A 12,360-nucleotide genomic window follows, 5' to 3' on the forward strand; every position below is an offset into this window, starting at 1 on the left:
GAGCCAGTTGCATCAAGTACTTCAGGATTGAAGGCAAATTGTAGAATCTGGTTGCCTGACAGAGGCCCTTTGCATTCCTCTGAGAAGAAACAAAGGGTACTTTTCTCTCAATTGTTGAACCCTAACATGGCCTCTGGTCAAAAATTTTTGGTCAAGGATCTGACAGATTGAGTTCACTATGAATACAATTCTAGGAAGATCCTGGATCCTTTACAACTTGCTCATTTTATTGGGGTAACAAGGGATAATTCAGAAATTCTAGAGGTCAATTTCACAAGGCAATAGAAATTTTGAGAACATCTGGAGAAATTTGGGACATCGAGTGATTTGGAATGTTGGGTTAGACTCCCTTCACAGACTGATTGGTAGGGATCAAAACCTTCATTGCCTTGGGAGATTCGAGCAGGAATATTTAAGACAGAATCAACTTTACTTTTGTGTTCCTGGCAACCTCACTTCCTATTGTCTTCATCACTTTATGTATAGTGGAATTCCTTAGTGAGGCAGGAGACCTTCTAATTCTATTGGGTATATTGACTATATCATTTTGAAGCTTAATGTCTTAAACTGCTCCTCTCCCAAGAAGAGAGAAATTAATTGTTCTGATTATTGGAAATTTTGACATGTTGGAGATGATTTTAATTCCAGTCCTTGTTGCTCTTGAAGCTTAGTTTTCAGAGATGACCAAGATGAAGTGGTTCTTATTTGCTTACAAGTCTGTCTCCCATTGTCCTTAAATTCAGTGACTGTATTTTATTAATATTTCCAGCACTTCTGTCTGGCACAGTGCTTGGCACCTAGTAAGTATATATTCCACAATGATTGCTAAATAAATTATGTCAAAAGCAAACACCGTGGTTAAACTTACTGTCATAAATGACATATCAAGGGGCGCCGGGGGGCTCAGGTCATGATCCCAGGGTCCTGGGATTGAGCCCCACGTTGGGCTCTCTGCTTGGCAGGGAGCCTGCTTCCCTTCCCCTTCTTTGCCTGCCTCTCTGCCTACTTGTGATCTCTGTCTGTCAAATAAATAAATAAAATCTATAAATAAATAAATAAATAAATGACATATCAAAATTTGAGAACAGTATTTTAAAGAAAAATTGAAGCTCAATTTTCAAATATATCTAAAATTAAAATGTTAAATTATAGAACTATAATAAAAATGTGATTTTATAATAAAAAATAAAAATAATTTAAAAATTCATAATAAAACTATAAAATTATAATTATATATTATGTACATTATATTATATATAATATATTAGATATTACACTATAAGATTATAATAAAAATGTTAAAATATAATTAAAAATTTAAAAACTTAAAAAATTTAAAAATCATAGTTCTTTCTGCAATATAACCTATTCCAATAATCTGCTCCAAGGGGTCTGAGAGGGGTTAGGACAAGGGAACTAAAGAGGGATAGAAGGTAACAATCATGAAATCTGAAACCACCAAAAGCCCAGAACTAAGATCCAAAGTGGGTCAGTACTAGATCAGACACACATATTGAGGAGCCTTGGCTAAAATTGACTGAACTCTGGGCAGAACATGATTACAGAGAAAGTAAAGATCAGAGCCATAAAATCAAAAGTCTTTTAAGTCAGGAAAGAGTAAACAATTCCAGAGCCAAGAAAAATAGTTGGCATTAAACAAAGTGGTCACCAACTGGAGTGAAAAGATGCAAATACACAAAGAATCCAGAAATATGAATTATACAGTAAATGGAATGAAGCCTGAGCCAGTTTTGGAGACTGGAGCTTGTATGCTTACTGGACTAGATGGCTATTTATGTTATGTTAAGTCTCTCCAGTCAGCTGCCTTCCAATCAGTCTACCTACATAGAAATAGTTATACCATTGAGACATTAAGTCACTGGGTAATAACTGTGACGTACTTTCGATTTTTCTTATAATAAAAAGAAACACCATCAGCTTCTTCTAAAGCTTAGTGGAATCTAGGAATCTTAAGGAACGTGTGTTCTGCCTTATTTATCCAAGAGTCAACCTTCATCAGTCTCAATCCTTCTAGCTATATCTCAGGATAAGAAAACAACACTTAGGATAGGGAGGAGGGAGAAGTTTTAGAAGAGCCAGAACTTTAAAGTTTGGTTGATTTTTTTCCCCCATTGGAAATCTTGGACTGCCAAGATTGCTGGAGGCAATTGTTAGAAGAAGCAGCAGATAGAAGCAAGTAACTTGTAAGAAGAAGGAATAAAATCTAGAAGTCTGATGATAAAAGAGATATAAATAAGTAAAGCAGAAGAAAATGTAAAAAGCAGAACTCTTTGAGTTTTAAAAATTATTTAAGGATGTCACAGTATTGCTCAGTATTCCTCGGGGTACCTGGGTGGCTCAGTTATTAACGGTCTACCTTTGGCTCAGGTCATGATCCCAAGGTGCTGGGATCCAGCCTTGGGTCATCAGGCTCCCTGCTCAGTGGGGAGCCTGCTTCTCCCTCTCCCTCTGCTGCTCCCCCTGCTTGTGTTCCCTCTCTCGCTGTCTCTATGTCAAACAAATAAAAATCTTAAAGAAAAAAAGGATGTCATAGTATTGCAATTACTATAATTGAATATTATTACTTTGATTTATCAGTAAGAAATTAAATAAGGGGCACCTGGGTAGCAGTCAGTTAAGCAGCTGACTCTTGGTTTTAGCTCAGATCATGATCTCAGAGTCATGAGATGCAGCACTGTCTGCATCAAGCTCCGTGCTCAGCGCAGAGTCTACTTGAGACTCTGCCTCACCTGCTAAAATAATTAAATCTTAAAAAAAAAAAAGAAATTAAATAACATTCTGCCCATTCTTTTTATAAATTCCATGAAATAATATAATAATTTCAATTAAAAAGGTGGTTAAACATAAAAATACCATGCTTTAAAGGATTAAAAATAGTAATAGCTAGTATTTGTTGTGTAATAGCCAGCAGACACTGTTCTAGGTGCTTTATATTTATTAAGTCTTTATATTTATTAACTCTTTATATTTATTAACCCTTCTTATTCCCACTTCCTGTTCATGTTTATGGTTGAGGAAACTGAGTAATGGAGAGGTTAAGTACTTTGCTCAAGGTCATAGTTAGAAAGTGTTAAAGCCCAGGTTTGAATCCAGATAATCTAGCTCTAGAACCAAATTTTTTTCCAAATTTTTATTAATATTTTAAACTTACAGAAAAATTGACGGACCTGTGTAATGAACACCCATACATTCAGAACCTAGAGTCTTCAATTGTCATTTTATAGTATTTAACTTATCATTTATCTATCTATGCATTCCTCAAACCATCTGTCTGTTCTTCATATTTCCATATTGCTTTTCAAAATAAGTTGCAAACACCAGCAGACTTCACAATAAACACTATATATAATTCATATATTTAAGTAAAATTCAGTATTTGTTTATAGACTTTTTTATTTTCTTATTTTTATTTATTTGTTTGGGGGAGCAGGGGGAGACTAAGAATTTTAAGCAGGCTTCATGTTCAGTGCAGGGCCCAATGCAGGGCTGAAACCACGACCTGAGCTGAAATCAAAAGTCGGACGCTTAACTGACTGAGCCATTCAGACACTCTGTTTATGGGCTTTTTAAAGGTGAAAAAAATTAAAATGCACAAACTTGAAGAGTATCATTTGGCCAGTGTTCACCAACATGTATAGTCTTGTGCTCTGAAGTCCTAATAGGCTGTTGAACATCATTTTCACCCCAGAAAGTTCTATCATCCCTCCCACTCAATTCCTTTTCCACACCTAGAGATTAGTTTGTCTGTTCTAGCACTTCATATAAAGTGGATCGTATGTATAGTTTGTGATACTTGCTGGAAAGCTTCTTTCACTCAGTGTAATGTTTGTCTATCATAACTTCATTTGTTTTTATTGCTGGGATTGTGTTCTATTATATAACAGTCCACAGTTTTTATTTTTCTATCTGTTCTCTTCATGGACAACTGGGCTGTCTCCTCTTTTGGGTAATTATACTTTATATTTTTTCTATTTTTCTACTTATTTACCAAATCTCTTACTCTTCATTTCTTCTTGAAAATCTAAATTTCCAGCTAAAACCTCTAAAAATATCTTTGTGTTCTTTCTTGGAAGATACTTTTACTTTATGCGGAATTCTAGATTTACCTTTTTTTTCTTCCAACACTTTAAAGACATTATTACACGGTCTTCTGGTTTCTGTATTTTTGTAATGAGAAACCAGTAATCATTTTATTATTGTTTCCTAACATATGCCACTTTTCTTTAAGTGCTTTCAGTATTTTGACTGATATCTCTTATTTTTTATCCATGTAATTGTTTTGTGATTTATTTTTTATCCATGTGATTTAAAACACTAAAACACTTATTAGTAGTGATACATAAAATCACTTGCTTTATAAACTTTTTAAAATCATAAATGTTAAATGATAGGTAGGTGCTTTTCAATGGACTGTCCTTAATACCATTCTATAAAGATATAAAGAAATCTATAAAGAATTTCACATTTGCAAGGATACATAATTTTTTATATATAAATTTCAACTATTTATATATCTATATAACTATATAACCATATTTGGTATATATATGTATATTAATACATACACATATATTTATGTATATATATACAATAATATACACATACGTATATAGTCTAATAATATACACATACATATATAGTCTAATTATCTTTATTAAGCTCCAGATCCAAATTCCTAATTAATATCTGAATTTTTGATTTTGGATATTTCAGATATACCTCAAACCCCAAAATACAAAACATTACCTCATCTTTCCCTAATCTAAACTGGTACTTCTTCCATATTCCATATACTTTATATGGTATGGCAGTCAATCATATGATCTAGATGTGTGTGTGTATGAACATATTTTAGTAGATGCACCTGATAGCATGATATCATGACTGCTTTATTCTTAGCTATCAAAATACTACTCTGAGCAATCTCATGAATAGAAATTGGTTTGAGGTATACCAATGAAGTAATTTTCTTTTTTTAAGTACATTCTTTTTAAAAATATGTTCTCTTCTTTTTTAAAATACATTCTCTAGAGTTCTCTCTAGAGAACTGCTTTATTTATTTATTCACTTATTTATTTATTCTTAAAGATTTTATTTATTTATTTGTTAGAGGAAGAGCACAAGAAGGGGGGAACAACAGGCAAAAGGAGAAGCAGGCTCCCTGCTGAGAAAGGAGCCTGATGCAAGACTCATCCCAGGACCTGGGGATCATGGCCTGAGCTAAAAGGAGATGCTTAACTGACTGAGCCACCCAGGCATCACCCAATGAAGTAAATTTCTATTACTCAATTTCTGTTACTCAAATTGCTGGGATAAAGTATATACATTTTAATTTAGATAACTAGTTCTAGATTTCCTTCTAGAAAAGTTGTATTATTAACACTACCAAAAAAAAAAAAAAGTTTATTAGAGTGCTTATTTCCTCAAATGCTAGCCAGTAGTTTGCTCCATTAAACTAGGCCTTCCTTTTTAAATTATTGTAAATGTGTTCATTTAAGTTTTCTTTTTATAACTTAGATGTTTAGATTTTTAAAAATTTATTTTTCATTTAAATCACCAAACATCTAGTTTTATTTGGTTACTATGAATCTTGGAACACTGAAAAAAATAAAATTAAGGTATTAAAAATGATTTTAAAACATTTTAAAAAAGGAGTATATGGAACAAGGATAATGGACACTGCCCAATTCTGAACCTCCACATATATACTCCACAAATAATACAGGACAAAAAGAAAAACATAACTATACAAAACCCACACAATCAGCATTAACTAGAAAGCAAAGAATGCCTGAACTTCAAAATGCTTGTAAAAAAAACCAGATTCATTTGCACACTCTTTCATGCTCCAAAAACTTTAGGGAAATTAAGTTCTAAATTTATTTAAAATGACTAACAGAGAAAATGCTCACCCTAATTGTGAAAACAGTGGGGGGAAAAAGCATTTTCCATGAGCTTCCTTGTGTCAGTTATTTAATAACCTCTATTTTTCCATTCGTGTTTGAAGCAAACTATTTAGTTTTTATGTAGATTCTATATTATACTGATACTTCAAATTATGCTTAAGGACAGTAACAAAATCAGTCTGTGGAAAATAAAATCATGTGATAGATTAAAACTCAATTCTTGGGGCACCTGGGTGGCTCAGTGGGTTAAAGCCTCTGCCTTCGGCTCAGGTCATGATCCCAGGGTCCTGGGATCGAGCCCCACATCGGGCTCTCTGCTTGACGGGAGGCCTGCTTCCCCCTCTCTCTCTACTTGGCTCTCTGCTTACTTGTGATCTCTGTCTGTCAAATAAATAAATAAATAAAATCTTTTAAAAAATAAATAAATAAAACTCAATTCTTGGTAATCTTAAATCTGGGTATCTGCAAAAGAAAATAGGGGGAGGGGGCATAGGCAGTGTCCTAAGTCATAGCCAAGATCACAGCCAACAACTGGCAGAAGCAGTCCAGTGAGCATCATAATACCTCTGTTCAGATCACCAAAAATATAGCACTGGTCACTGCTACTGCCTCTGTTGCTGCTATCGCTCCCCAAACTGCTGAAAGTTTCTGCTGAAGCTTCTTTCTCTCTTGCAAAAAAAAAAAAAAAAAAAAAAAAAGGATTCTCCACTGCTTCTCTTATTTTGTGTCATTAAATCAAAATTAGAAATCTTGAACTGATGCAATTGGTTCGCTTGGAAAGGTCATGTTGTCACTCCTTAGATCCATGAGACCCTGGAAAATCATTATCTACATTAGCTTTCCTTTCCACTTCTGTTGCAGGAGGACTCCCACCATGATTCATACAATAATACATTTTCTAAATCAGTGTAGAAGATCACCATGCTAGGCAACAGCACCTCCTCCCCTCCAAATTAATGTCCACTGTGCTAGCTCATCTTCCATTTTACAAAAACTTCCAAAATATTTGAGTTTGACAACATTTACAACAAAGAAAATTCCCAGACAATCCCACATGACATCAACCTGTCAGTTACTCAGTGAAAAGTTTACCCTACTGGTTTTTGGATATCTCTAAGGTAGCTATACTGAGGTAGCAATTGTTTACACTTGTCTGAAAATTTATAGCTTATAAACACTTTTGTGGTATAGTTTAAAGACACCCACATTTAGATTTAGAAATACCTGAGTTAGCATCTCCCTTTACCACCTAACTAGCTATACAGTGATGGAGAAGTCATGAAACTCATTAATCCCTGTTCCCTCACTGGGATAATATGTGAGAATATGAGATCATAGAATTAGAAACATCTAGTTCAGTGCCTCTCAAATGATAGTCACTCAGTAATTGTAACTATAATTAAAATCGCCATTATTGTTATGATAAATATTGGCCTAGGTTCAAATGTTTGAAATTTGTTTTAAGGAGAATATTTTTCAAAAGAATGCATCTCATTTCCCCAAACTGATGCTGCTGGCTGTGCTCCTTTCAACTGATGTCCAAGAGAACTGGCTTGCACTTGAATCAACAATATAAACTATCAGTGCAACTGGAACTTGTTAGAAGCCAAGTCTGAGGTGACTTTGATACAATTTTTGCCAAAAGCTTACTTTATCTCTTCGGATTTTTAGAAAGGCCTTCTAATAGACAGATTAACTATTCATCTTTCTATATTTTTCAGGCTTTCACATTATATTAAGATCGTTCGCTGGAAAGCATAGTGCCTGACCATATTTTATAAATTCCCCACAGAAATGCTTTCACTGAATTATGAGGTAATGATCAATAATTTAAAGTCTGCACTCAGCCATCTAAAAGTCGGATGCAAGCCAGCTCCATTTGATAATGCTTGCATTTCTTTGTCATACCATAGAAGAGAATACCCGCTCTCCATTCAGTCACCTAGTCAACAACCCAGAGTGGTTTCATTCAGCATCCAAATCATTACTAGAGATGGCTTCTGGGATAACTGACTGGATTGGGAGAGAGAATTAGCACTGGCAAAGTCATGGCCCAGGATTTCTGTATATGCTCTGGTTTAATATTTATGACCTGGTGAGATACATAAGGGATTCCAAAGTTTACATATGAGGAAAGTATGACAAGCTACATTATCAAGGTCTCATAGCTAGTAGGTGACAGATTAAGGAATCAAAGATTATCTTGCTATGTAGGAGGTGATAACAGGAAAAGAATACTCTATTTGGACAATGTAATGAGAAGACTGGCTTGCAGGGGCACCTGGCTGGCTCAGTTAGTGGAGCATATGGCTCTTGATCTTGGGGTCATGAGTTCGAGCCCCACATTGGGTGTAGAGATTATTTTTAATAAATAAGCTTAAAAAAAAAGACTGGCTTGCAAATTTAATTTTGAGGTTTTGATGGAAGGTGTTCAAAAATATTTGAGGTAATAACAGCATCTTTGCAGTAAGTTTGAACCTCCCTTTGTACCTACTTTTAAGGACAATATTCTTTACATATATAAGCTTAATAATATTTGTTAACTGTTATAGTGGATCCTAAAAACATAAGATATAAGAGGTACCTTTATTGTAATTTGAAAAGAAAAAAGACGCTTTTGATTTTGCTAATTCAGTGCTGCATAGGTTCAGTTTAGCTAATGGTTAGCCCAGACTTTTAGGTCATGTGGTACTCTGTGAAAAGATTTTAAGATCGGAAACTTCTAAAATTATAAGGTTGCAACCGATCAATATTTGGACCCATTTAAATTATTCTACCCAACTGTCAAGGAGTGTGTGCTTTCATATTGCTACTTACAAGGAGGGATTAATGTCCAAATCAACCTGTTCCATGTCTTGACAGCTATTAAAAAGTACGTTATTATTTTAAGCCAAATGTATTCTGCTGCAGCTCAGTGTTCCTAGTTCATCTTTTCTTTTTATTAAAAATACTTTAATTTCTCTTCTATTGTGAGAATCATTGAGATATTAGGAATCAACAGTGTTCCACCTGACTCTTTTCTGCTTTCAACTAACGTATCCTCCCTCCATTCTTTTAACTGATCTATAGATGGTGTGATTTGAGTCTAATCAAAATTCTGATCCCATATGAAGACCCTTCAGTTTACACACAGGCTTCTCAAGTGTGGTCATGGAAAGGAGCAAAATAAAGACTGCCTCCTCCATCTTCCTTCTAAACAGACAGAAGTTCTATTAGGGTTTTTTTGCAGAAAAAAACCAGTATTGATTTATATTGCAATTATTATTAAGTAAAAACCCCTTGGCAGTTTTCTCTGCTGCAAAAGCATACCTATTGCATTGTATAGATGGGTTGTTTTGGTTCAAATTTCAAAACCTTACATGTATTCCTATTACATATTATTCTATTAGATTTGGCCCATTATCCTAAGATATAAAATCTTACATAATTGAAAATTCATATTTACTTCCCAACTATTGTGTGCCAATCACTGTACTAGGCATTTTCACCATATTATTCTACTTTATTCTTCTTTAACATGAGAAGGAATCCCAATTTTATGACTGACAGGTTCAAGAACATTAAGTAATTTTACTGAGACCACTAAGAACATTAAAACAGAATTTAGGATTTGAATGTAGGTCTATTTAATTCCAAGGTTCATGACTATTTTTGTTTACACTAGTCTATAACCATGAGTTGTTAAGAAACTATTTAATATGTATTCAAGGAATTCCATGTAAGGAATACAATTTTGAAACCTCATTAAATATTTTAAAGGAAGATTTCATATGTAAGAGCAAACGTCAGTTATCTGTAGCTTGTATTTATAAATTGTACTAATTCAAAGCATTTTGACTCCCCTCAATAAAGTATGATATGTAAGGTGTGTTCAACAGGAAATAGGTTGGAGAAAATCAGCAAAAGAACATATTTTTATGTGAGAGAATAAAACAAAGTTCATGAATGGGAAATTGATGCATGAAATTATATTTAATGAAAACTAACTTCAGTGGCCTTTAAGATGACTTGAAATAGGCAAAGATTTAGAACTGAGAGAAACCTGTAGAGACTACTAACACAATCCAGATATAGAATTATAAAGATGTCTACCTTCACATAGATATATAAACAATGGATAGTATTTAAATACATAGTTGAAAATAATTGTAAGAAAATTATTTTGTTCAGAGGAATTGGTGACACAAATTTCACAAATAGTTTTCAAGGTATTTAATTTGTGTATTTGTGTGTATTTGTTTTTACTATGGTTAAATGGTTAAAGAGCAATTTTGGTCGTTCAGGAAAACAATGAATTTTGTTTTTACTTGTTAAAAATTGCATTATTGGTATGATTGCCACACAAATAATTGAGAGGAAGAGAGTGTTTCGGAAAATGTACTTGGTAGATATCCATGTATAGTAATTGAAACTCAGTGTTTGCCTGTGTATTCACCAAAAACATGAATATAACAAAAAGGAAAGGCAGATTTTAAAGGATATCCGGTTAAAATTTGGGAGAAAGTACTGAGTGAGGGAAATAATCAGAACTATAAGAATAGATACAGAAGAATGGGGCCCAAAGCCAATGAAAAATGAGTTTAAGGAACAAAAGTTTAGTTAACGGTTAAATGCAGCTGAGAAAGAAATAATTGGGTTTTGTTCCCCCCAAATCTCTAGAACTTTAGAACTCTTTTATTATGAGGAAGAAACTGAAAAGAAGATTTCAATGAACTTACAAATAAGTATAATATCAAGTATAATAAAATCTGGTTTAACAACTCATATCTACAAAACTCAGGAATTTTTTTTGAATGTATATATTCAGTTTGCTGCTCTCTTTCAATCATATCCTAACCATTTGCAATTTAAAATTTTTCTTTATATACCCAAATTTTATATAGAACTAAAGAAAATACATTTTTTGCAGGTACAAAATTGGAAAATGGCTTCCCCAGAGCAAAAGGGCCTTGTCCCCTTCACCAGAGAATCTCTTGAACTTATGAAACAGCATATTGCTAAAAAGCACAGTGAGGAACAAAGAGATTTAAAGCCAAACACTGACTTGGAAGTTGGAAAAGAGCTTCCATTTGTTTATGGGAATCTCTCTCGAGGAATGGTGTTGGAACCCTTGGAAGATGTGGATCCATACTATAAGAATAAAAATGTAAGGCTTTATTGAACGACTACATTTTCATAATTTTTTTCAGAAGTACGAAAAGTATAATTGAGATATGATTAAAAAAGAATGAAAAGTAAATCAAAGTTATTTTAAGTTGTAAAAAAATGGATAAGAAATTTCACAAATATTTGGGATTTTTATCAAATCTGATGGCTTTCTTGTTAGGTTAGTTTGTTGTAAGTTACTCTACTTTTAATAGGCTATACTGTGATGCCTTAATGTAAATTACTTGTTTTGTGGGAGCATGTTGACTGGTTACTTAAGGTTACTGATTTTAAAAGAACTATAATATAAAATTTTTATAATATGTACAACAATTTTAAATGTTCAACTGAATAAGCTTATTCAGTAGTTGAGAAAATAAACCAACCTATATTCCTATATTTTATTTACCATTTTTATTAATTCATACATTCACATCCTATCTTATCCTGGGAATGACTTGAGGAACAAACTAAATATTTGAACAATTCCAAAACAAGCACAAAAATGATGAAAATAAGAATAATTATGCTTAGTAAAACCAGAGATCTGTGTGGGTTGACAAAGCTGGAAGAGTCTTCCTTAAGAAAATAGAATTTGAATTACAGCTTGGAGAACACTTCACATTTTAACAGTGCAAAGGGAAGATCTTGATATTAGTTGGAATAGAGAAAAGACAGGGTATGATAGAACTCGACCCCTATTGCAAGTGTGGGAAATGAAAGAATGAGGAAATGAAGATGCCAACGTGGATTTAACGTGATGGCCAAAGGACTGATGTGGTGAATGCAATGTTTAAGTAAGTTTAATCTAAGACTTCTAAATTACTATTGCATAGAAAAGCTAGGGTCAGAAAGATGGTATAAGAAAGAGAGTAATCTAGACCTGAAGTCAAGAGACCTGATTATAGGAGGGTCTTGGAGGAGGGAAAAATGTAACAAACCTGAGAAGAAACAACAGGATTTAAAGACAGACTAATAATCCAAAAATTTCTAACCTGGAATAATGGTGGTGCTACTTATAAAATTGAAATAATTCTAAAAAGATAAGCTTGGGAGATATGAAGATTAGCTCTGTTGTGGACAAATGTAATTTGATATTCTTGTAATATTACCAAATGGGCAAAATGGAATTGAACCAAAGTCTCTGGACGGAAGACAAAGTGATGATTTTGCATAAACACAACTCTTTCAAATATGTTGCATGATGGAAAAGTATTGGCATTGTAAATGTATTTATTAACAAAGACTCCAGTATCTCTTGTAGCTTCCATGGGCATTATGTAACATT

The 12,360-nt window shown here is 33.4% G+C and overlaps 1 protein-coding gene across 1 annotated transcript in view; it reads left to right on the forward strand.

Moving 5' to 3' along the window:
• Window positions 1-10,851: 10,851 nt before the first annotated feature.
• SCN7A (sodium voltage-gated channel alpha subunit 7) overlaps window positions 10,852-12,360 on the forward strand; it is a gene marked incomplete at both ends in the record, with an annotated part of 60,012 nt that continues 58,503 nt past the window's right edge. The window contains one exon of the mRNA XM_080799351.1: window positions 10,852-11,073. Within this exon, the coding sequence (XP_080655477.1) occupies window positions 10,852-11,073 (222 nt within the window). The remainder of the gene's footprint in view (window positions 11,074-12,360) is intronic.

Source organism: Martes martes, assembly GCF_963455335.1.
Source record: "Martes martes genome assembly, chromosome: 3".
Taxonomy (NCBI): Eukaryota; Metazoa; Chordata; class Mammalia; order Carnivora; family Mustelidae; genus Martes; species Martes martes.